Source organism: Stenella coeruleoalba (genome assembly GCF_951394435.1).
Source record: "Stenella coeruleoalba genome assembly, chromosome: 18".
NCBI classification, from domain to species: Eukaryota; Metazoa; Chordata; class Mammalia; order Artiodactyla; family Delphinidae; genus Stenella; species Stenella coeruleoalba.
The window spans coordinates 63,938,993-63,965,975 of NC_137164.1; the positions used below are offsets into that span (position 1 = coordinate 63,938,993).

The following is a 26,983-nucleotide window of genomic DNA, read 5'->3' on the forward strand; positions in this document are numbered from 1 at the left end:
GCTGTCCTTGTACACCACACAGGAGCCTTCCACCTCATTCATCAAGCCCTAGCTCCAGCCTGTTTCCTCAGGAACTTTCTCCCTGACCCAGAGCACTGATTCAGTTCATAATTCTACAGTCACTGGAGGGATCCTTTGAGTACTGTGTGTTTCCTCTACTAGATTTTAAACTCCATGACAAATAAACTGTATTTCCCTTTTTAATTCCAGTCATATCCCCAGCAATTAGCAGCATCTGTTACATAGAAGGTTACACAGGAAAACACACAGAAAATGTTGGGTTTGTTTTTTTCCTCTCAATAGGAAAGGAAAAAACCCACACACTGTTATAACAATATGAATCTACTGCCAAGATAGCTTGTTATTAAATTCAAGAAAATGTTTTTTAAAGTCAAAAGAAAGAAGATGTTTACAGGATCGTAGAATCTTAGGCTGGAAGGGACATTGTAGGTCAATCGGTCCACCCATGTTTCATTATATTCCTGCCAATCTTATGAACGTCTTCAGTAAATTTTTTTTTAAAAGAACTATTTACGTCAAACTATTGAAGATTTGAAACCAAATCAATTCTCAATTCTTCAGAAGGTGATCATTATATAAAGCATTTTGTATGATCTTGGATTCACAGTAATAACTATAATTATTATTATTATTATAATTATAATAACTATAATATAATAACTATAATAATTATAAAAATATTATAATAATAATTATAACTACTATTATCATAGTAGCAGTATTATCAGAAAACCTCTAATTCTGGGTCCTCCAGATGACCATTTTTGCTTTACGGTCGCAAAATCTTTGCCTTGCCGCCCCATTAGTGCTGTCACTGCAGTGTCTGTCATCTGTTCTTTCTTCTCTTTTCCCACAGTCTTTAAAACAAAACTATGTTTATTTTTAAGCCATTGACTTAAAGTTCACATTGAAATGTCTTAACGCTCTTTATCCAAAAGAGGGCGCACATTTTTCATGAACTATAGTACCGTAGTTCACAAAATTTGTTTGCTCCCAGTAGCAAAATTAAAATTAAATTTCACACCTGCTGTAATTTAATGCAGAAAGGTTATTCCGGTGGCATGTGCATATGAATTGAGTCCTATTGTGTGAGTGCTAATTAAGAGCCTTTTGCTTCTTCAGAGTAGAGCCAGACTATTGCTGAAGTAAAGAAATAAGTTGAAGCTAACGCTTTTCTATTTTGGGCAGCCAAGTCAAATTAAACTGACATTTTCAAATTCAACATTAAATGGGACTAAAAAACGTTTGTTCGCAATCTTCTCATTTTAGGGTGTGTTTCCATTCTGCCACTGGCTTCAAGGATGACCAGGGAAGGGCTTCCCTGGTGGTCCAGTGGTTGAGACTATGTTTCCACTGCAAAGGGCACGGGTTTGATCCCTGGTCAGGGAACTAAGATCCCACATGCTGTGAAGTGCGGCCAAAAAAATAAATAAAAAATTAAAAAAAAAGAATGACTGTGAAGCAATATAGTTAAGACCCTGTGTGTGGGTGGTTCTTAGGTAATCATGGGGTTTCTTTGTTGTTGTTTTGGGTTTTTTGGCCATAGCTGGAATTGTTCATATTTTGAACACTTGGTATATACAGCTCTTCTTACATGCAAGAAGCAGTCTGACTGTGAACAGGGGATAATGTGATTTCCGATCTCAGCGAGTCCCTCAGGTTGGGTCTGTGGTTTGTAAACACTTTCTCAGGGGAATGATGTGCCAAACGTGCTGAAGTACTGGTGGGCTTCATAAATTCAGGTTATGGAAATACAAGGTACTTCCCTGGCGGTCCAGCAGTTAAGACTCCACTCTTCCAATGCAGGGGATGTGGGTTTGATCCCTGGTGAGGGAACTAAGATCCCATATGATGCATGGTGTGGCCCCCCAAAAAAGGAGAGAAAGAGAAGAAAAATGCAATGGTGGTAATGTACTATAGGCATCCCTTATTTAACAGAAATCCGTTTAACCAGATTCTGTACTTAAAATGTATAAATTAAGGTACAACTTCAACTGTGCACTTCCAAACTTGAAGGTCCTATGCATATAGCAGCTTATTCTTGCTTCTGTAACTGGCTTGGATTCCAAACTCCAGCTTCTATCTCTATGATCCCCTGACTACCAGACCAGATAATGTGCTGGTGCATGGTTACAATGAACACTTATCCAGGGAAAACACCACCATTTTAATTGATTCCTAGCCCCTGAAAATGAAAACCAACGACAGTAGAGAATCACTGAAACTTTGTTTGCTAATTGATTAGTCACTGGAGGTTTTATTACTTAGGACACAACTCTATCCCCTAGTAGCAACATACAAATAGCTAAGCGAGAGCAGGAACGGAATTCACAGTCCCTCTTTACGCACCAGTCTAAAAGGACATTGCCAAGACCTGCATACATTTTTGATAGGGAACCAACGTGGCAACAATAACCAAGCATTATTTCCAGTTTTCATTTAATTACAAATCTCCGACCCATTGCCAATTATTTCTAAGAATTCATACGTGCTCATACCTACCCTCCTTATGATCATAGAGTGCTACAATTTGAGTCATCATGCTGATTTCTGCTTGTGACCGGCCAAACTTCCCCTCATCATGCACCCCATCTGACTGCAAGGTCCGTGTGTGTGTTCACCTTGAGATTCCCATGCTGTATCTTGTCCAGCTTCCGCCTTTTCTGACCATAAGATTCAATCTCATCTTCTCTAGGGCACAGCTTTACCAACATTCTCTTTTCTGGATTTTGGGGGCCCATGACTCCTCCTTTTCCTCTGCCCCTGATACAGCCAACACCCTTGTTCTGCTTTACCCCTTATGGAAACACCCAAACCCCCTTATATTTCATTTCTATAGACGACCAAGAAGGCGATTTTTAAATACTCATTTAATCATGCCAAACTTTGTTACATTTCTGAAACTTTGTATCGCTCTTCAACAATGAAAACCAGATCAATCAACCACCAAAAATGTTTGGGGACAATTATGTGAAAATGGAGGGTACAGAGGCATCGAAGACACGTGTACATCTTACAGCAATAACAGAAGGAAGGCTGAGGAGCCTGGTGACAGGACTGGATTTCCAATCTGTTTTCACATTCAGTATTTCTATTGAGACATTTGGGAATACACATTTTTCAATACATCTTCTCTGAAATGATCATTTTCTAGTTGGTACCTGACTTTAAAAGGTCTGCCACATTCACTGGTGTAAAGCTCACAGAGCGAAATCAAACTGTTTATAAAATGAATCTGACTTTATAAAAGTTTAAAAAATATTCAATTAGAAATGCGCAGCTGAAAGAAAGCTGTCGCATTATTTAAGAGCGTTAATTATACATAAAGGTAAATGGGGAATAAAAGCTAATTACAAGATAGTTCTATTTCTTATGGAAGTTACATTTTCTACCTTTCCAGAATATTGTCATGACAAGATTTACATATTCTTTTTTTTTTTTTTTGAGAAAAACTGTGGAACTAAGAAGATGCTCATTATTTTGAACTCAAATGACTATGAGTCCTTTGGTTCTTATCCAGCTTCCGAAGGATATTCTTGATCCTTTGAAAAACATTTACCATTAAGAACGGTTTACCACTGAAATCTAGCAGGATGTATATTAAATTATAAAAGATTACTTTTAACTGCTAGTCCAAATAAGATAAGAAACACATGGCATCCATGAAGCCTTTTGGGGGAAAAAAATCTAAACAAAGATTAGATGCTGGTTAGTGGCTGCAAGAAATGATATTGATTTTTAGAGTTGGCTCCCTTTGTTACCTGTAAAATATCACATCTCTAACTTAAGAGCTTGAGAGACGTTTCATGTTTGTTGGAAGCTTGCGTCTCCCCACCGACACAGACAATACGTCTACTGACCCCATGACACGTTCCTGTTTAGAACTGAAAGAGATATGTAGTGTTTTTAAAGTTTCGAGGTGTTGGTATGTAGGCTCTCTTGGACGTGTTCACAACAATGGGCAGAGGAAGTCCCCTGCAGCTGACAAGTGTGTGAGTTGGAACGCCGTGCAGGGCAGCCACGGGGCCCGGAGGCCCAGGGCCCACGCTGAGAAATCAGCAGCTGTGCATGCTAACCCTGGGTCCTCCGTCATTAACCTTCTGTGGGACCTTCTACAAATTGCTTAATTCCAGCCATGAAAATAAACATAGGCACCAATGCCCTAGAATAGACCCAAGGGAATCAGACCGTGTGCACATAAAACCGAAATCCACCCTGCCTTTCCTTCTAACGCTACTGGGGACAGGGAGTGACCAGGCTGTAGGTTACTGTTCTTTGCTTCCAGTTAAAAGAGGCAAACAGAAGCAAGTGAACATAACTAGGAGGAAGTGGGGCAGTTGGGGGTAAAGATGAACAAAACTTGAGCAAAACTTGAGAACTGAAGGGTAAATCTCTGGGGTGGTGAGAAAGATTTCTCGGTGATTCTAACTCTGCTGCTGGTTCCATATGTGTACAATGACGCCATCACAGTAGCCATTATTGCTTCGTATTTGAACCTTCTTTTCAACCCTATTTCTCTCGTTCTCTGTCTCTCCCATTCCTTCTTTGCGGTACATGGGCCTCTCACTGTTGTGGCCTCTCCCGCTGAGGAGCACAGGCTCCGGACGCGCAGGCTCAGCGGCCATGGCTCACGGGCCCAGCCACTCCGCGGCACGTGGGGTCCTCCCGGACCGGGGCACGAACCTGCGTCCCCTGCATCGGCAGGCGGACTCTCAACCACTGCGCCACCAGGGAAGCCCACTTGCCAGGTCCTTTAAATGCCAGTCCAGTTCTATTTCCGTAAACTGCACCCAAGGGTAATGACTAAAAAAACCCAAACCCCCAAAACTTCCAATACTGCTTTGACCTTCTGGTTTTCATATGTAAAAATGGTATTCTATGTTCATTACTTTAAAACCATAGGAATTAGGGGCAGGAGGAAGATTTGATGCCATTTAAACTCCCCTGTTTCATGTATGTAAGGATTATTTGATTTAGAATATGAATGTATATACTTCAAAAGGCAATGTGATTCTGAATTGTGGTCACAAATGTGGTTCATCTTTGGCCCTTCTAGCCAGAAATAATCTTTCCCTAGAAATATGTATGCTACATTCAGTAAATGATCAAAAAAGTTATAGTAAAGTCAGAGTCATGGTCATAACCATCATAAAAAAAAGTCGTAATCAGTAAAGACCCACGTTTGTCCAGTGATTAGGTAAAGCAAACACTAGGCTATATGGGGGTCTAAAATCCACCCTTTTGAGAAGTCTTGTGCCCTGAGACTGAGTCAGCTAGAGCTTTCCATGCGGTGAGGAAAGAAGAACAGTATCATTTTTAAATAGGTAAGACTGTGGAGATGCACACTACTTAGAGCCAAGCTGGGCTTTTCCCTAAACCAGTGAAAACAAGCATCTTGAACGTCAAAATTAATTTGCTGTTAGGAAAAAGGATAAAAGAAACTTAAGATCCTAATCTGTGAGTTAAGTTACCACATATCTATTCCTGGCAGATGACAGGTAATCAACTCTGCTTACAAACAGAGCAAAACAAACCAATGAAAAAAACACACTGCGTTTCCATATGGTGTGATTCCTAACGATCTGTAGAAAAATTCTTTAGTGATAAGTATATTATTTATATATATATGTATATATAATAGGTTTTTAAAAACAAAAAACAATTATCTGATGATTAATTTGATCATTTGAAGTATAAAATAAAGCCCTATTTTTGTTGCAAGATTGTAATTTGAAAGGACATGATTTTTCATCATTTAAAAACATAACTTACTTGGGCTTCCCTGGTGGCACAGTGGTTGAGAGTCCGCTTGCTGATGCAGGGGACACGGGTTCGTGCCCCGGTCCGGGAAGATCCTGCGTGCCGCGGAGCAGCTGGGCCCGTGAGCCATGGATGCTGAGCCTGTGCGTCCGGAGCCTGTGCTCCGCAATGGGAGAGACCACAACAGTGAGAGGCCCGCGTACTGCAAAAAAATAAAATAAAAACATAACTTACTTGAAAGAGCAAATAAAAATTAAACATTGACAATTTTTCAGAGTTTATGCTTAACATTCCATCCAATATTTTAAGCCATTTATCCTTTTTGACTAATTAAATTCAACAACTATTTATCAAATACCCATAATACATCCAGTTTTATAACATCCATGCTTTAATTTATTTGATCCTTTCAATTGCATCTGAAAATTAGTATAAAATAATGGAATTTTATTATCTGCTTTTCTCCTCTATAGCATATAAACTCTAGAAACTAACACAATTATCATTCAGTTTGCTTAAACAAATTACACTGGATGCTTTATTTACCATGTCAAAAAATCACAATATAATCTTTCATGTAGTGTTTCTTTTTTTTTCTTTTCTTTTTTTTTTTTTTTGCAGTACGCGGGCCTCTCACTGTTGTGGCCTCTCCCGTTGCAGAGCACAGGCTCCGGACGCGCAGGCTCAGCGGCCATGGCTCACGGGCCTAGCCGCTCCACGGCATGTGGGATCTTCCTGGACTGGGGCATGAACCCGCGTCCCCTGCATCGGCAGGCGGACTCTCAACCACTGCGCCACCAGGGAAACCCTCATGTAGTGTTTTTGATGGGAAAACAAAACATTGCTTAATTCTATAGGATTACATATATGGGTGAATTATATGTGGGGAAGTAGTCATCTTAGGGCACATTTGTTTGTCAGAAAGATTTATGTCCGAAATCCTAGAGGCGTGGCAGTTATAATAATTGTAGGCAAAACATGACATCAACTTTGTTCTTTACATCTTTTTACTAACTCTTCACAAAGCCAAATCAAACATAGAAACAGCTATTGCTTTGAACCACAGAAAGAGGTGTGTCTATTATCTGTCTACCTTATTATCAGCATACAATTCCATTGTTATTTCCCTTTTTTTCATGTTACTATTCAAAAGCCATTTGTAGAGATGACTCTGCATTAACCTAAAACAAACGAAAAACCCTCCTAGTAACATACTTGTTAAATATTTTATGGGCACTAATATATCACTGAGGAGAACCTGTATGAAATACAATAGTTTTCAACTTTTAAGTATTCAAACCTTGATTATAATTCAGATTTTTCTTCAACTTGGATCATTTTTTGAATTCACACGTTTGAAGAACACACACAACATATTATTCCAATTGATACAATATTCCAATATACATTCTACAGTTTAATATACATTAAGAAGTCATTTACGGACTCCAGTCTCCTCATCTGTAAGATGTTGAATTAAATAATTTTCAAAGTACTTTCTAACTCCCATTTTCTAGAACTGTAAAATATGTGTACCATATTGTTTTTAAATGACATCAAACTAAGACTTAGACAGTTGGCCCTCGGGATCCTTGGGTTGCACATCCACGGATATGGAGGGCAGACTACTAGACTTGAGCGATTGCAGATTTGGAATCTGCGGTCCTGGAACCAATTTGTATTTTACTACAAAGCCAAATAGACATAAATGTAGATGGAAAAGCTCCATGTGAACTATTTTTATAGAATTCTATTTCATATAGAGTTTAACCACATGAGAGCACAGTGGCTGCTTATGGTGTGGGACTCGAGGCCCACACTCTGCTCTCCCAGCTGCGTGCCCTGGTGTGGGATTGCAGCCACACAGGGGAAAGGGAACATGTTTGAATTCACACAAAGGCACCTTACAGGCCAACAGGAAGCTCTAAAATGTGGTTATTTCTCTCATCTTAAAAAATACAAAATTTAAAAAGAGAACAGCCTTTCATGATCCCACTTTCCTTCCAGTCCCTGCGCCATTTCTCTCCTCTCGTTAAAGAGCTGCTTCCTCTTCCCGGCTGCATTTCTCCCTCCCACCGTCCACTGATCCTACTCCCATCTGGTTTTTGCCCCACATTCTCCACAAATCAGCTCCGATCAAGGACCTCCGGGACCTCCGTGGTCTTTCTTCTTCAGTCTTCCGTGGCTTCATCCTCAGCATTGCCTGACATCACTCCGTTTCTTCCTCTTTAAACAGCTTCTTCACATGCCTTCCAGAACCGTCTCTCCTGTTTTCTCTCTGACCTAGGTGGCTGTACCATCTCAGTCTTTGTTGGTTCTTCCCTGCCTCCTAGACTCTTTCTTTTCTGTCTACACTCCTGCCAGAGAGGATTTGGCTAGTTCCATGGTTTAAATACCACCTAACCACAGGAGACTCCAAAGTGTACATTTTAAGATTGAACCTTTGCCCTGAACTTGTAGATTCATTTGTCTTCTTGGCTTCTCCTCCTGGATGTCTACTGGGCACCCCAAACTCAACGTGTCTAAAACTGAATGAACTCTTGATATTCACCTCAAACCTGCTCACCTAGAGCTTTCCCCATCTCAGGAAACTGCTCTAGCCTTCCAATGGCTGAGGTCAAACCCCTGGTGTCTTCCTTGACTTCTTTTCATTCATATATCTCAGCCGGTCATCAGCAAAATCTTGTCAACTCTACCCTCCAAATAGATCCAAAAGACAAAAGTTGACGTTTCCTACCACCCCATGTCCAGTCTGGTCAAAGCCGCCATCATCACTCAGCTGGACTATTAAACTCACCTCCCAACAGGTGTCCTTGCTTCTGCACTGACTTGCCTCCAGGCTCTTCTCAGCGAGATCCTAAAACCCAAGTCTGATATCCCCTCTCTTCACAAAATCTGCCAATGTCATCCCGTCACACTCAGTGTAAAAGCCAGAGTTGTGATGAGGACTTACAGGGCTGTCCACGAGCTGCCCAGATTTACATGCACCCCTGCCCCCCCACACAAGCAGACACACACACTCAGACACGCACAGTCACATGGACACACACACGTGGACACACGCAGACACCCTGTTACCTCTGTCCTCATCTCCCACTACCCTCCCCTTCATTCCCTCTGCTGCAGCCACTCCAGCCTCCCCAGTGTTGGTCAGGTCAGATGCGCTCGCTATCCAGAAATGCTCTGCCTGAAACTATACACACGGCTCACTCCCTCATTTCTGTCCGGTCTTTACCCAAAAGTCGTCTTCTCAAGGAGGGCTTCTCTGGCCACCTAACCAAAATGTAACCCACCTACCCATGCCACACCCTTTGCATAACATCCCCCTTCCCTGCGGGCTTATGTTTTCTCTTTAGCATATAGCATCTGCTATACTGAATCTTTTTTGTACCTTGTATTTATTTCCTCCAGTAGAATGTCAGACGTGTTAGGGCAGAGATTTTGTGTGTTTTGCTCACCGTGTCTACATTGTGTGGGATGATGCCTGGAGCATAACAGGCACTCAATAAATGCATTATGACTTGTTTCAACGAGTGAATAATGCTGTTTTCGAGACAGGAGCAAAACCTGGGTGAACTCTACGGGCTGTTTAATCTTCTCACGGCAGTGAATCCCAACCTCTTACACTGGCTCCTCCAATCTCTTCCAACCCCTAGAAGCCAAAACAACTTCCTGGCTATCGCTTTTTTAGGCCACTATTCCCATAACTGGTCATTCATCCCAGGCTTCAGTGATGTTCAACGTCTCTGATCACCTCTGTTTTCTCAGTCATTTCCTTAAAGTCTCCAGCAAGTTCCCTGGCAGCTGGGGTTGCCTTCAAGGATATGGTAGAGGAAATGGAAGGCAAGAATCAGTGGGCAAGAAAACTTGCATTTTTGGCACACCTAGCAATTAAAACACACTATTTGGTGATGAGGAGATTGTGGTTACCAGTTTCTTTCCCAACACCTGGACAATTTAACTCAAAACGATAAAAGCAAAGAAGTTGGTCATGCTGACATGACCCAAATGCCTAATTCAGTCATTGTGTTCTACCTTTTCCTCATCAACCCAAACACACAAGAACAGCACTAATATTACTCTTTAGATGCATTAAATCTCCAATGCTCAGATATATATGTCTATATATGGAGATGGCTAAAGTGACCCGATGAAGCAGGAGCTGGTCAGTGGTCCTGCCTCCCCACTCATTCCACACAGACATACAAGCTTATATTAAAAATCCCTTTGCCATCTACCCTTATCACCCTCACTTCCAATCAATGTTTTACAGAGAAAACATCTTCCTTTGTTATTACACGTCCCTCTTGTCTCCCTTCTACCTTCATCTCTTAGCCTCTATTCCTTTAGCCCTTTGTGTATGTGCTACACACACACTCACAAACACATGTACACACATACACACCTGCTTCTCTGACACCTCAGTGCAATACGCCAATTTCTCTCTTACCACACCCCTATTTTTCTCTTATAATCAGGTAAGAGGAGGCTGAGGAGAGCAATAAATAGTAATGGACCAAAAAATATTCAGATAATGACTTATCTTTTAACTTTGGTTACAGTAATGTCTGCAAATTTATAGTGTTTCTATGTTTAATCTTTAAAAACATGTCTTCGAATGTCTTCAAAACTTGGATGACTTATCATTTAAATAGAAGAACATGAACTTTGGAGATAAACTTGGGTTTTACAGTAATGTATCAATTATGTAGTTAGAGAAAATAAGTTTGGGGAGAATATGAGAAAACTAGAACCATCCTGCACTGCTGTGAGCATGCCATGGGGTACAGCCATCCCAGAAACAACACGGCAATACCTAGTGGGGAAAGACAAACTTGCATTTTAACATCTGAATTGTGGCGCACCTTTTGTAGGCTAATATGGGTCAAAACTTCAATCAGAAAACAAACGTAAGAAGTGTAGGTCATGCACAGTAAACAACACACACCACAGAACTCCCCCAATTCAGGCTAGCAAGGTAGAAGGATGGGGGCTCATTAAAGCATTCATATGGGAGTCAGCTGTGTTAGCTCTGACTGGCTGAGAGCCCAGTACAGGACCTAAAGCATGAGAAGACAGGAGTACTCTAATGACCTGTTTGTTTTGCGTGTGCGTGTGCCTACACACATATTTATACACACATATCTATATACATACATATGCACACACATATATACAGTTTAAGAAAAATATTCTAGATACAAACTGTGATATAATGAATTAGCGTTGCTCAGGACAATGTTAAATAGCATATTAATGAACTTCAATTCACCTATTACAAGATATAGTCACAAAATGAAATTAAATGAGGACATTAGGTACCCTGTTCAAATGTTTCTGATTATAAAAGCCATTCTCCTAAAAAATAAAGCTAGGGCTTCCCTAGTGGTGCAGTGGTTGAGAGTCCGCCTGCCGAGGCAGGGGACACAGGTTTGTACCCCGGTCCGGGAAGATCCCACATGCCGCGGAGCAGCTAGGCTCGTGAGCCATGGCCGCTGAGCCTGCGCGTCCGGAGCCTGTGCTCCGCAACTGGAGAGGACCCAGCAGTGAGAGGCCCGCGTGCCGCAAAAACAAACAAAAAACAAACTCCTTCATTTTTCAAATGAGGAAGGTGCAACTCAGAGCGATTAAATGACTTGCCTAAACCACATAGGTTTACTTGCTGCCCAGCCTGGGTGGGTAGGTTGAATTAATACTCGTAAGATGCTTAGTGACCAGCAAAATACAACCAACCCATCTGCAAGCCCTAGAAAGTTCCAGCATCCCAGAGTGAGAGTCTTTCCAGGCTGGAGGAGTATTCACCAAGACAGCTGTGAGCTGCTGGGGCCCCAAACTTACCTCTCCAGGTGCTCAAGAGAAATCTAGACAGTCCTAACACACCTCAGAATGTCACCAAGTGCAAGTTCATGTGCCCAATGCACAGTGAGGCCGAACAATGTGGGAAAGTCGGAGTTTGAAGCAGAGAAAGTTTTATTGCAGGGCCACGCAAAGAGACTGAGAGCTTACACCCAAAAAAACCCCCCAAACCTTCGGAAGGGTTTCAGCGAAGCATTGTTAAAGGCCAGGTTGGGGGTGGAGTCACAGGGTACGTGATCATCTCGTGCACAATTCTCTGATTGGTTGATGGTGAGGTAAGAGAGTGGCTAACTTTATCAATCCTTAGGCACCAGTAGGTCTGCGGGCTCATGATCATCAAGTAGTTAATTTATTCCATTTGGTGGTGGTTTTTAGCATCTGAAAAACTCAGGAAAGATGCATGAGATACTATTATCTGGGTACTTCAGAGAGGAGCGACAGCAGAGGCTCTGGGGGAGGGGGTCCTGCTCGGTCACAAGAATTGGGAATGAGTGTGTTTCAAATGAATGTATGAAAGACAGGTTCATAAGATATATATGGCATCTTCTGATGCAGTACAGCCTCAAAGGGTACCAGATGTCAAAATAAGACAGTTTATTTCCTTATAATTTGCAAAAAAAATTTATAAATATATACTCACATATATGATCGATGATGCAATGGATCGATGATCCATTCCCGTAACTACTCCTCCTACGCTGCAGCTTTCATGCTAAGTAGTTACAAGTATCATAGAATTAGTGTAGAGCATTAAGATAAACGAAGAGTGTTAGAGAAAACGAAGGAAAAAGAATACAGATATGCTATTTTCCTATCTTAGTATCGGTGTTAATGTCTTCTTTAACGATATTTGGCTCCTGAGAAGTTGTTTTTTTAGTTAATACCGTGTTTATCAGGACTTTAGTTTCTTCCCACCTCATCGTCAGCATGCCACCTCACTGGAATCTAGGAAGGAGCTAATGTATACTGAAACCAAATTTGATGCTTAGAAAATCCTTGAGCTGTTGAAAGGCACACCTGTGTGGTTTGGCAGGTGAGTTGAATCTCAAAGAATTTGTGCAAATCTCTGGTTTAGTCGGCTAAACTGGTTTCACTCCCAAAGAAATAACTTCCAATGCTAAATCTCAGTGCTTTAGGTCTCAAAAGTGCAAAGGCTCAGAATATATTTCAGGACAGTAAATGTCTTCATGTCAAATTTATTAGAGATAAATTAGTACTTTTCATATTGGAAAAAAACTACAGTTTTTTGTAAAGGCCAAGTCATTGTTAATTAAGAGGTTACTTTGAATAATTTGGAGAAGTAACTTTCTAACTGTATTCACTTTTATATTTAAATTAAGAATGTTTTTTTATGAATAGTTAAATAAAAATGTCAGTGAACTGAATCCTAAAGAAAATAAAGAAGTATTTATCAGTTGAAAGGTACTCTGTAAATGGGTTTGCAGATCAACTGCAAAGGTTACTTGGGACTCTAGAATCTTAAAGTGAAACAGGTCATTTATACATTACTTCTTTTTAAAAAATCTATTCGGTCTATTTTCCTTTTCTGGACATTCTTATGTTGGATTATGTGGTTTCTTCTGACTAAACTAGTTTTGAAAAGCTTAAGATGTAAGACATTCTAAAGTAAATGCTTGATTCCTTACATAATATTCTTTAGGTATTAAAGAAAGTTAACATTTTTCATCCTTTGGTCAGGCACTTGTGGGCTCTAAATGTAACTCTCTGCAGTTAATATGCAGTACATGCCAGGGAAGAGAAGTTTGGGGCTGTCAAACCTCACGGAACAGACAGAGAATAAAAGAAAATTAATCAAGTCCACAGGCATGACGACCCTAGTCTGTTTCAGCTGGCAAAAGAACTAATAGTGCTGCCACCCAGGTCATAATTTATGGGTTGTTTGTGGTATTTTCAACCCTTTTAAGTTGAAGCTGTGTGTTACCATCTCTACAGTAAAAGAATATTTCTTTTCTCAAAGTTTTCAACCAACAGATGAATATTCTTTTTCTCTATGACACACACCATCTGGTTTGCTTAATTGACTGTTTATACACATATACATGCGTCTCAACTGATCAGTGCTGTGGTTTCCAACCTGGCTGTACCTTAGAAGCTTTGGAAAAATCACTACCAGAGCCACCTCCAGAGATCCTGGCTTAAACGGTCTGGTGATGCAGCAGAGAGAGGGTCTTTCTTGGAGGTTCAAGTTAGAATTCAGAATTTGTTTCCTCTGGAAGCTATGTTGCAACGGTGGGTTTGTGTATATTTTAAATACAATAGGTAAAACTACATTATCTGTTAAATTTGGGGGGAATGGTCTGAAACACCGAATCAGTCTTCACAGTTCTTTTTGTAAAACAATGTACCTTTGGTTCCAAACAATGGAATTTACAACCAATCTGTTGATAAATTAGGAGCTGTGTGAGTCTTCAAGGTCACAACACTAGACTTTTTTGTGTCAAAAGTAAGTCAGGGTTTTGTCTTGCAAAAAAATGAATCAACAATTTTAGTGAGAAACTACCATGAGGAAGACACAAGCAAACAAAGACACTCAAACAAGACCAGGAAATAAAGTATAAAACCAACATTTGTGCAAATTTTAACTTTAGGAAACTCCATAGGACTGTCCTGGTTCACGACTTCTTGTGTTGTCTAAATAATAAATTGGATTAGAAATAAGCATATCGTTCAGAAAGAAATATGGCACAGAAATAATAGTGGAAATATGCTGGAGGACAAGAAACCAAGACAATAAAAGCACTTCAAAAAGGCAAATCATACAAAAGAATAGAGGACACTTGTTGTCAATACTCAAAGGTGACTGACTTGAATAGAAGGGAAGATGAGAAGGATGAGGTTAGGTAGGTGCTTCCCAAACTAGTGTTAAGCTTGACCCCCCCCCCCCACCATGAACCCAACATGACACAACAGGACAAACTGGGACCAAGAGGATCACAGTAGTGGAACTACGTCTGCATCCCACTAAGCAAACGGGTCTTCACCCGTATTCCCATTCACACAAGCCGTGAGATGGCCATGCACACACAAACACACTTCCCAAGAGCTGCTGCATGGCCCCAAGTAGGACTTACCCTGTGTCGTCTCAGTGTAAATCATGGCAGTGGATGGATGTTAAAGACAGCCAGATTTGGGCTGAATAGAAACAAAAACTTGCTAAAAGGCTGTCAGTACAAAACAGAACCAGAACACACACCTTGCCATGCACTGAATCTTAAGTCCAGAAGGTGAGAGCATGAACTGAATATTATCTCTAGAAATAGGATGATTGACCTCCTAGAGTAATGGAAATAAAAATAAACAAATGGGACCTAACGAAACTTAAAAGCTTTTGCAAAGCAAAGGAAACTACAAACAAGACGAAAAGACAACCCTCAGAATGGGAAGAAATATTTGCAAATGAATCAATGGACAAAGGATTAATCTCCAAAATATATAAACAGCTCATGCAGCTCAATATTAAAAAAACAAACAACCCAATCAAAAAGTGGGTTGAAGACCTAAATAGACATTTCTCCAAAGAAGACACACAGATGGTCAAGAAGCACATGAAATGCTGCTCAACGTCACCAATTATTAGAGAAATGCAAATCAAAACTACAATGAAGTATCACCTCACACCAGTTAGAATGGACATCATCAGAAAATCTACCAACAACAAATGCTGGAGAGGGTGTGGAGAAAAGGGAACCCTCTTGCACTGTTGGTGGGAATGTCAATTGATACAGCCACTATAGAGAACAGCATGGAGGTTCCTTAAAAAACTAAAAATAGAATTACCATATGACCCAGCAATCCCACTACCATAATTCAAAAAGGCACATTCACCCCAATGTTCATTGCAGCACTATTTATAATAGCCAGGTCATGGAAGCAACCTAAATGCCCTTCAACAGACAAATGGATAAAGAAGATGTGGTACATATATACAATGGACTATTACTCTGCCATAAAAAGGAACGAAATTGGGTCATTTGTAGAGACATGGATGGATCTAGAGACGGTCATACAGAGTGAAGTAAGTCAGAAAGAGAAAAACAAATATCATATATTAATGCATATATGTGGAACTTAGAAAAATGGTACAGATGAACTGGTTTGCAGGGCAGAAATAGAGACACAGATGTAGAGAACAAACGTATGGACACCAAGGGGGGAAAGTGGTGGGGGGTGGGGGGCGGGTGGTGGTGGTGGGTTGAACTGGGAGGTTGGGATTGACATGTATACACTAATATGTATAAAATAGATAACTAATAAGAACCTGCTGTATAAAAAATAAAATAAAATTCAGAAGTTCAAAAAGAAATAGAATGATTTGTTGAGTGTGGAGTATAACCATACAATCTCCAATGGTCCTCCCAAATCTATTTTGGTGTTTCTGTAATTCAACCTCCTTTCTTCTTCACAGATGTTGAATCACCTCTAATTTCATTCTGTACCAATTTTGTTTTGTTTTTTTAAGTGACAAAGGGGAATTGAGAAACTCTTCACAATGAACCAAAGTGTCCCTGCAATTTGGGGGTTAGCAACTAGCGTTATTATAGCAGATCTGATTTAGAGGTTTTAGACCTTGGTTACTTTGGGGAAGAAGTAAATCCTGAAAGTTCATACCACGAACTGCAAGACCTTTAAACGGACAAATAATAAACCCATAATAAAGTCAGAGTCTTTTTTCTCTCATTTATGCTCAACTGTGTGAACTCTGGAGCCAAAAGTACACCCTGATCTTTAAGTTTGCTTTGAAACAGCAATGAAGGAATGAGCTTATCCCTCAATTAGGTGCAAAAGGTGGAGGTGGTTAAAAAAAAAAAGTTAAACAAGATACAGAGCAGCTGTGACAGCCCATCGGCTCATAGAAGAGACTCAGAACTGGCAGCTGGAAGGGACCCACAGGAGAAACGTCTTAAATGCACGTCCTACGTGTAGTACGTTGGTATCAGCAGGCCAGCACTGTGGCTGGAACAGTCACGACCAGGACTGTAAAGAAGGCCCCGACGCAGCCTGTGCTCTCCATGGGCTGCTGTTCTGAATGTAGGTTTGTGCCACGCACCTCTTGACAGTGACCTTCCGCATACCGCCGGGTCAAAAGGAACTGCAGAATTTTAGCGCAAGGCCGACTTCGAGCCCAGGACCGTAGTGATCCCTCCTTGACAAGCCGAACTGGGTCACTCAAAAGAGCGTGGCACTACACCGTTAGAGTTCAGCGGGCCAAGGGCTGCGTTAGCAGTTGGCGTCCTTTCCGGGCACACAAAAGGCTTTTTCTGCTCTGCTTTTACAAGGTATCCTAGAAGCCAAGCTATTGCCAATGGGTAGGGCTGGGGAGGGGAGGGGAGGGGAGGGGAGAGGGCCCGAACCCAGCAAGTTGTCCACGTCCGGCTGCCAGTCTGTCCAACAGGAGAGCCGATCTCGGCTGTGCCTCGGCCCCGGGGATGGGGGCGCGGGGGGGAGGGGGGGCCACAGGGACGCGCAGGCGTGCGTTCCTCCAGACCGCGGGCGCCGGGCCAGCTGGCTCGAGAGAACCCAGGTGGCGACCGTAAAAGCTCCCCGCGAGCCTTCTCTGCCCCAGAGGGCGCGTCCTGGGGTCCGCGCGCGCGCCCCCTAGCGCCGGGCCTGCAGGGGGCGGGGCGGGACGGGGTGGGCGGGGGCGGAGGGGGCGGAGCCGCGCGGCTGGGCTCGCGGGGGTCGCGGCGCCGAGCAGGTGCGCGAGAGCGAGCGCTGCTACAGCGGGCGGCATGGCGAGCACGGCGTCGGAGATCATTGCCTTCATGGTTTCCATCTCCGGCTGGGTGCTGGTGTCCTCCACGCTGCCCACCGACTACTGGAAGGTGTCCACCATCGACGGCACGGTCATCACCACCGCCACCTATTGGGCCAACCTTTGGAAGATGTGTGTTACCGACTCCACGGGCGTCTCCAACTGCAAGGACTTCCCCTCCATGCTGGCTCTAGACGGTCTGCATCCCGTCGCCCCCCGCCCCTGCCCCTCGCTCCTCCACGGCCTGCCGGCGGGGCTCCCGCTGACCCAACGACCCCCGGCGGGACCCCCGGGCCGGACTCCTCCAAAACCCGGCCCCGCTGTCCCCCTCAGTGCCTGAAGGAGCCGGGGAGAGTCCCCGGTGCCCGTGGCCCGCCTTCCCCGGACGTCTGTCCCGCGGGGGGCGCCTGACCGAGCCCGGAACCCCAGGGCGGGAGAGAGGGGCACGCAGACAGGCCTGGGTGGGGTAGGTGACTCTCAGGCGACGGGGATGGAGGGAAGCAACTATGTTGTCTCGAGAGTTGAGGACAGAGCAGTGGCACCCCCCTCTCTTGGGGACTGTTAGGACACGGAGTCACGAGAGGGGGCTTGTCTTCTCCAGCCAGCACTACCCAGAAGGGCTGGATTCTGATTAAAATGGACTTGTCAGAGCGAAATCTGCTTGCTCTGAACTCCCTTTAGCCATTTCGTTAGTTCTTTTAAAAGTGTGTGTGTGGGGAAAGGAAACGTTGCAGGAGCACCCGCTCCAAACCCCCCCGGCCCGCATCTACAAATGAGTCTGCTGGGCTTTAACTCTGCCTCTAAACGTTAGGAACGTAAGTAGCCCTAGCCTGTGCCGCAGAAAGTAGAGAACTCTGGCCAGCAGGAATCTTGTGCGGGAGACTGACAAGTTCTGTGTCGCGCCTCCCAAGCCCATTCTCAGCGTCTCCCTCAGCGTTGTTCTTTAGTAAATTGTTTTCTACGTAGTTCTTGTTAGCAGCGCTCTATACTGTATTGTATTAGAACAACAGGTGTTCACAAAGAAAACTGGCTCTTTTTAGTCTCAACAGGTGTTCACGAAGAAAACTGGCTCTTTTTAGTTTCAGACGGGCTCTTTTTAGTTGACAGTGGATGTCAACCCGGTCACGCTGATTGCTCAAGTCCTAGGCTCCTTTCTTCCAGGACTTTACAGCACGTGACTAGGTGGATCCCGACAGAAACTTGAGAGTCATTTACGTTAGTTCTCGATTTGAGGTGTTTTCTTTTTCTTTTATTACTGCTCTGCAAGGTTTTATTTGCATAACTGAGTAAATAAAGGACAAGATTTAATCCCCCTAAGATGGTGCTTGCCACGAAAAGCAAACTGCTGCTCGATGGAGGTATTTGGTGGAAACTCCGTATAAGGGAATACGTGTCTGGTTTTAGATGAGTGACACCTGGGTCTGTGTCCTGGTGTGTGTACGATAAGTAGCTGGTACGCTCTTGATTCCCTAGAATTACGGTTGAATTTCCTGTGCGCTGCAGAGCACACATCCAGGTAGATGTTTGAACAGGCAGGCTCTTGTTTCTGTGATTTACATTCAGGAATATGGGATTGACAGTTACTGTCCTAAACACATTCTTCTGTTGTAACTGTACTGTCACCGAGATAGCCTGCCAGATAGGTACGCTTCCTTCTACAGGACAGCTGGGGGACAAGGGAGGGGATGGAGAGATGAATACTCCATGAAGGTTATTGGGTGCAGAATAGTGTGCACCTTATGTGTCTGAGCTGAGAATGGACGTCATGGTCTCAATATTTGGGGACAGGTGGGGTAATGAGGAGGAAGGAGAGCGTAGCCTTCAACCATCCAGCCCTAGAGAGGAGGCGTGACGTTTGTATACAACCCAGCTCGCAAAATGGCCTTCCGCGTGTGCTCGTGTGTCTAGAAAATGACTTTAAGAGACGTAAATGACTTCACCTCTTGTTCTGCATTGTTTTAAAATTAATAACATAGCTTTACGAGTCAGTACATATAGAAGTAACTGTTTTTTAACAACTGCATGGTATTCATTACTCTGGACAAACTGGTTTATTTAACGACTTACCCATTGTTGGACATTGCACCCTTCCTAGATTTTCACTGTTCTTAGCACTTTACTGAAAACCTTTCTATTTGCCTCTTTGTGCGTATGTGTGTATCTGTAGTGTAGATACTGAGGAGTAGTATTGTCAGAGCAGTAGAATATTCATTTTATTATTCAGTTTAAATCGTCCAATTACATTCCACCAACAGTGTATGAGAATACCTGTTTCTCCACATTCTCACCACCAAGTTTTTCATCCAGTTTAATGGGTGACATCCTATCATGTTATTATTTTATTCCCTGATCACTGTGATTTTGACCACCTTAGCATGTATTTATTGACCCTTTTTGTGTGTGTGTGACTTGCCTGTCCATATCTTATGCCCATGGTTCTTTTGCTTCCTCTTGGTTTAAATGATTTGTTATTTTAAATTCTGGAAATCAGTCCTTGATTTATTATATATGTTGCAGTCTCGGCCCATGGCTTGTCTTTTAAACGTGTGATGTCTTTTCTCATACAGAACATTGAAATGTGTATTATAATCGCATTTATCAGTCTCTTCCTGCTGGCTTGGCCTTTTGTGGCTTAAGAAAGCATTGCCTATCACAAAGTTATAAACTTACTTTTCATCATCTCTCAGAATAATATTTGGGGGGAGTTCAACCACACAGCTACATTTTCACGTGGAAGTAAGTCAGTTCCCCCAAAGAGGAGGCCCCTCTGCTTGTTCGCGCTCTGCCGTGTATTTTCTGGGCAGCCACATCTGCTGGTTGCTGGGCCTAAGGCAGGCCCTGCCTACAGCACGCTGCATGTGGATTTCCCGGTTATTGCACTAGAAGTGGAGGGAGAAAGCCACGTTGCCAGGGGCTGTGGTGACCACAGGCTTGAGTAGGCCAGTCCTCTCCTTAAACCAAGCAGAAAAATCCAAGAAGGGAGAGAGAAGGCTCACAGCTCTCCCGTCTAGTCTTAAGTGGAAGAACATGCCTCTTGGACACAGATGATGGAGTCATTATTCTGAAAATCCTATGTGAGGTCAAAGCTCTGATTGCTCATCCTCCGGGGGTATCATTGTTACCCCAGTTCTCCCTACAAGGAAAAAGCTAAATGTGCAGGTTTAATGTTAGGCCATGTTAAGATTCCAACTGTAATTTCTGCTTAGAATCAATCTTAGTGTTATGGAAGGGAAGCTTTGATGTGTTTCTTACCATTCACTAGACGCTTGGTTCATATTCCCCCTGTGAAGGAAGTGCTGTTATCCTTGGGTTTTACAGATGAGAAAACAGGCTTGGAGAGATTAGGTAATACAGTCGAGGATACACAGCAGGTAGATAGAAGAACCAGAGGTGAAATTCAGAGTTCGTGTCTGCCCCTCATACCACCCTTCTCTCCCAGGATTTGCAAAAAGTACGCAAAGGTACTAGCATGAGAAAGCACGTCCTTTTTTTCTTCCTTCAATCAGAAGCTACCAGGCGTACTGCTAGGGAATTGTCTCCACCAAGTGGATATTTTCATTTTTGCTAGTTGGAAATGGAAAATAAGGTACATTTGGAAAACCATTTTAACTTTTAAGGGACACCTTGAAGTTTTCCTCCAACAGAATTCATTAATTTAAAGTCACAGTAATTTACTAATTGAAAAACTCACCGTTGAATGAGCTGGTGATTTCTGTTTATTGCTAACCCATATTCCTTTCAAAGCACCCCTTGAACTGCAGCTGAACATTTTGAGCCAGGTTTTTTTTTTTTTTTAGTATATGCCATCTATTTTTGTTAGTGGGAATGTTTGCCATTTCTTCCAAAGGAGTTAACTATAAATTATACTTCAGAGAACTTCTGAGCAAATATGTTCATGCCCCAGCACTTTAATGTGGTAATTAGCTATTAACGGTGTCAGTAAATTAGACCTGCCAAAAATAATGGCCTTCTTGACTAGGTTTTTACCACCACTTCACTTGAGGGTGTTACTTACAAGGTTTGACCTCCGGAACTGTTAAAAAAGCAAGGTTGTAGAGGTCTGCCTTGCAAAAGATAAACTCTGAGAGAGTTTGTGGGAAGTCACCCAAGGCTTGAGTCTGTGAGTGTTTTAAGGACTGGTAGCCCCTAATTTACAGACCTCAGGCTTACCAACAACTCGATTCCATCTATGGCTGACAGTGGAGTTTATCCCCAGGAACTCCAAACCCTTCTTTTATGCATGCGATGAGTTAGCAATTTATCGCTACTGTTCCCACATCAGAGAGAGTTACCTTCCCCACCAAATCAGGGTTCTGGTTGGTTCTGAGGAAAGACCTGACCTCATCAGAACCTGCTCTCTATCTCTCCTCTTGTGCTGAGAGGGCAGAGTTGATCCTGCTGTAGGTACCAGGGCTGAGACCGGAGAACTGAGTGAGACACTCGGGGGAAAAAATGGTATGAGTAGTGGTTAAAGTTTAAAGCCTACTGTTATTTTTCCAGTCACATTAAGGGTTGAATTCATCAGCCTGGGATTCTGACCACTGTGTACCATTTGGGAAAATGTGTTTTATGTTCTTGGTGATCAGACCATAGACTTAACCTTTTGCAAGGCTCGTGTGTTTTCTGTACATAAAACCTGTAAGATTCCTAAAATAATGCAAATTATGATGCATGATAAGGTTTTCTAGAATAGTTTTTTAAATATAGGATAGAAGTTATATCACACACACACTTTGTTGTCTGTTTAGGATTGCAGTAAGAGTTAGCTAAAACACCTCAAAACCACAGGTTAAAACAAATCTCAAAAAATAATGAAACCACCCTGTCCCAGTAGCTCTGGTGGTAAATGATGAGTCAGTTGTGGTTGTCCTGGAGGACTGTCTTTAATCTTGCAAGGAACTAACAGGCTTCCTCCCCTTATGCTTCTATTGCTCCCTGGGTTCTGGTTGGGGGACTTGAGGGTTGAAGTTTAAAATAGAGCTGGGTCACTGTTCAGCGGCAGAGACACAGATAGCCCTGCAGCACTACTATAGCTACCAAAATGAGCCTCCATTATCCTGTTTTGCTAAAAATAAGTTTCTTTTGCTGTTTTTGACAGCCTTACCATCAGGGAAATTATTTTCTGTCTGGAAGTAGTTCACCCTGTAAAATAGAAGATCACTGTCATTGCATTCTGCATTTGTAGGGACCTAAATCTGTTCAGTTAATTAGAGCATCTTCTGGGTACTCTTCACAACGGATCCTAGGGGTAGGACTGAAACTTAAAATTTTATTCTTTCCCTGAGAAACATAGACTGCAGGCCACCTTCCCCCATTATTCCCTGAATATATGATCATCGTCACCTTAGAATTATTATTTATCATTGACTTTGCCTGAACACGATTATAAATGACTTGGTGTATCTTGGCACTTATGAGTTTTTTCATATTAAAAAGTTTAATGCCAAATGTAAACCTGAGAGATATGTACGTTCATTGACTTAACAAATGAACACACCAGTATGTGCCATCATTATTTCAGATTGAAATACGGCACTGTTTCAGTCTGAAATGAAAATGACGGCATGTGGTAAAAATGTATTAGTTTAAATCCTGTTAACTTAAAACTTGTTAGTGTCTGGACAAAAGCCAGGCTGAAGTTTACCATCACCCTGGCTGTGCAAATAAAAATACGTGACTAAGAAAATGAATGGTGTAGGAGGAATGATCAAACAAACCAACAGAACAAGCTTTCAGGATACTTTGAAAGCATCCATTTATATGCAAACAGTTAATTTCATAATTATAAAATATTCTTCTAGGAACCAACCAGTGCTTATTTAAACCCAATGTTATTATGTGTGCCCTGAAAATTTTCAAAAGATCATGAAAATACATCTTGATTTAGACTTCTCATGGTTCATGATGACATTCCAGTCAGTCTCATTTATAATCTTTCACTAATATTAGAAGATGTGACTCTGTGGGAGCTCTGCTCGATTATAAAGATTACAACGTCAAAACCATTAAAACATCTGTTTTAAAGGTCTGACGTGCAGAGGAGTAACAGGGTTGAGATAGTGGCAGATGAGGTTTCTCAGGGTGAAAGGCAGTATTGCATGGGTTTTGTAGTCAGAGCTGGATGGAATCCATTTCAGCCCCTTACTAACTCGTCTCTGGCACATTATGTAACTGTTGTGCGCCTCAGTTTCTTCATCTGTGAATATGGGAATAATAACACTCAGAGATATATCCTGAGGATCATGCATGTGCCAAACTGAAAAGTGTGTGACGTAGAACAGGCACTCCATACAGATTCACTTGCTTTTCTTTCTTGCTTAACGTATGTTTTAACCATTATGGTTATTTTTTTGGAAAGCAGAACACTCATTCACGAGGACAGTGTAAAATGAGTTTCTTCCTGGGCAACCACGTGTTTTATGTTAATGTAAATGACCTACTCTAATTGCAGGTTATATCCAGGCATGTAGAGGACTTATGATTGCCGCCGTCAGCCTGGGCTTTTTTGGTTCCATATTTGCCCTGTTTGGAATGAAATGTACCAAAGTCGGAGGCTCAGATAAAGCCAAAGCTAAAATTGCTTGTTTGGCCGGGATTGTATTCATACTGTCAGGTAAATAGTAACTTTCTTCCAAACAAGGTGCTTCAGGATGTTATTGAAACACCAGTAATCACAGCCCTTTCCTTCTGATGCTCTTCAGGGCTGTGCTCCATGACCGGGTGTTCCCTGTATGCAAACAAAATCACAACAGAGTTCTTTGATCCCCTCTTCGTGGAGCAAAAGTAAGTACTCTTCTTAAGTCTGTATGCTTGTGGCCCACAGGAAATGGCTATAAAATCATCTTCTAAATTAAGCTACATAAATTTCCTCCATGGCTCATGAAAGTGAGACATACTGATAAATGATGTTTGATGACATCATGCAGGAGCAAACGTTTTATACGCTACATTGGCAGAAGATGCATCGAACCACTGCATTAGGGTTACGTAGTGTCTTGTCTCTAAATAGCTCAAGGCATAGGACTTAGAATGCTAAATGTCATCTACTGTACAAAGTCACGTAGAGGAAAAGTGCAAGGGAGGTGGAAGGTGGGGAGGAAAGAAGGATAAAGCATGACGGCAGAAAACTAAGAGCTCGCCTCGATTGTTGTCCATCCAAGATGATATTTGCCAGATGTTCTGGGCCAGCTTCAATCTCAGGCATTGAGATGAAAACGGAGACTGTGATCCTGAAGATGAGAAACGTTTAAGTGATATTGAATGAAATACTATTTTTCGTTTTTAGTTAGCCTTTTACATTTGTTCTGTTGACCACGGCCTTAACACGTGCCACCTAATAAACCTTTGTAAAGGAATCGCACATGACTCAGGGTCTTTAAAAAATGGTGTAAGAGTGGCACAGACACCCAGATGCGACCGGTCTCAGCTGCAGATGAATGGTTTGGCACTTACAGACCAGTTTGTTTGTTGGTTTTTAATTATGGGCTGTTGCTTTTTATAGTTTCTCTAGGCTTATTTCTTTGCATTGGGAAAACCCAAGGAATACCAAATTAGAAATAATAATAGATCAAATGTTATGGAATTTTAAAAGAGTAATTACTAAAATGGCTGATCAGGGTCCATTACTTTTTTCTGGTGGATTTAGGAATCTTTAGGAAATGATTTTTCTAGTACTGTCTTTAGTTTATGCATAAATAGTAAATGTATGTCTAATGAAAATAATAGCTAACACATGTTGAGCCCCTACCATGTACCAAGCAGAGCATTGCAAATATTATTTTATTATTTTGGTCTTACAACATCCTTATGAAGTAGGTTCTCTCTGTACCCCCTTTTTTAAAATTGGGGAAAGAATTCAAGGAATATGTGCAGGGGAACTTGGACTAAGCTAATAGGCTGATTGAACTATGATTCAAACCAGGCAACCAAACTCCAGCACACTTAACTCTAAAATGCATGATATATAATATTCTACTATTTTGTAATTTTTGTGACAGTATGCCACATATATTTTTCATCAAAGAAGTTTCTTTTGTGCAGTAGTGTTTATTGTGAAATTTTATTAAATGGAAAACAAAAATGACTGCTTCAGACCCCAGTATGATGTTCACTCCCCTACCTATGTTAGAAAATGTGTTCTGATTTGTAAACTTTCTCCTGATTTTTGATAATGAGATTTGCACCGATGTGCATGGCACCAAACATTGGGGTGAAAACTAAGACGGTTCTCCTGAAGATTAGAACCATTTTAATGATATTTAAATGAAATATCAGTTTTCATTTAAATATTATACTTAAATGATATTTTTATTTCAGGGTTTGATATCATAAATATACCACAAAATCATATTTCTCACAGTTTATTTTATTAAAGACATTGCTGACTTTTCTGGATTACCTTTCGTACATCACTGTTCTGTCTTCCTGACAATCATTAATGATGTCTTTGTCAGACTCTTAAAAATCATTTTCATCTTTTCTCACAAGGCCGAGGCTAATATCTGTATCTGTATGCACAGTAACTTAAACCTTTCCTTTGTGTTCTGTGCTTGCTATATGCTCAGTCACCTCACTCAGTTTAGTACCACTGGAATTTCTTATTCTTTCAGATTTTCGTTAAACTCAGTTCGGTAATTATGGACTGAGAGGTTTTCCTCTTTTCTACATTCTTGGTGCTACTTTGAACTATTTCATTCCCACTGTGAGCTTCCCAGCATCCCTCTTTCTGTCTATGCCTACTCTCTCTCTCTCTGTTTTCTCATGTGGAAAATCAGGATAATCATAGAGTTGCTGTGAGAGTTAAGAGAGTGTGTATATGTACCCTTAGAACTGATTAGAAAAGAGCAAAAGCCTTGTATTAATAGCTGTATTGTGTCAGCTATTATTAAGGTTGCTTTTTAATTGTGTGTAGTAGTTAAGATGTACCTTGTCTTTATGGATGTCTTTATTAGCTCTTTTCTGCAATGACTTAAAAATATAACACCTACAATTTGCCAATTTACCTTAGGTCATTAAAAACACAAGAGTGAGGGATTATGAAAAACACCATGGCTTACAAATTGGTAATATGTGCAAATAACAGGTCCTTCACACCAAAAAATACAGACTTTATTAAAAAAAAAAAAAGAAAACCTGCATATTGAGAACATGTTTAGCTCCTTGAGATCAGAGCTCACTCACATTTCTATCCCAGCAATGCCTGGCACAAAGAAAGGCCATGACTTATGTACAAGGAATTATCAACACCTGTTGAGAATTGTTAAATATGATCAGATGCTAATTACCCACAATGGTAGAAAAGAGGCATGAAGATGACATGTGACACCTACAGGAATTCACAAACTTTATTTAAATAAAACTTCTATAAAAACCAACCAGTTGACTAACTTGCTGTCATCTGTTTTCCTTTTATCAGCACCTCTAGTGGAGGAGAAGGAGATGGAAATTAGGAAGATTAATAAGCTGCAAATTGGGTATCAACACAAAGTAGACTGATTCCATAGGTTTTTGGTTTTTTTAAAATATTTATTTATTTATTTGGTTGCACCGGGTCTTAGTTATGGCAGGCAGGCT

The 26,983-nt window shown here is 41.6% G+C and overlaps 1 protein-coding gene across 5 annotated transcripts in view; it reads left to right on the forward strand.

Moving 5' to 3' along the window:
* CLDN10 (claudin 10) overlaps positions 1-26,983 on the forward strand; it is a gene marked incomplete at its 5' end in the record, with an annotated part of 96,507 nt that overhangs the window by 56,880 nt on the left and 12,644 nt on the right. For 4 of the 5 annotated variants that reach the window (XM_079903005.1, XM_079903007.1, XM_079903006.1 and 1 more), the window contains 2 exons: positions 23,862-24,023; positions 24,112-24,193. In XM_079903005.1, coding sequence (XP_079759131.1) covers positions 23,862-24,023; positions 24,112-24,193 — 244 coding nt within the window. Of the gene's footprint in view, positions 1-17,387; positions 17,608-23,861; positions 24,024-24,111; positions 24,194-26,983 lie in introns of those variants that run through there. The other variant, XM_079903004.1, reaches the window with a different exon arrangement.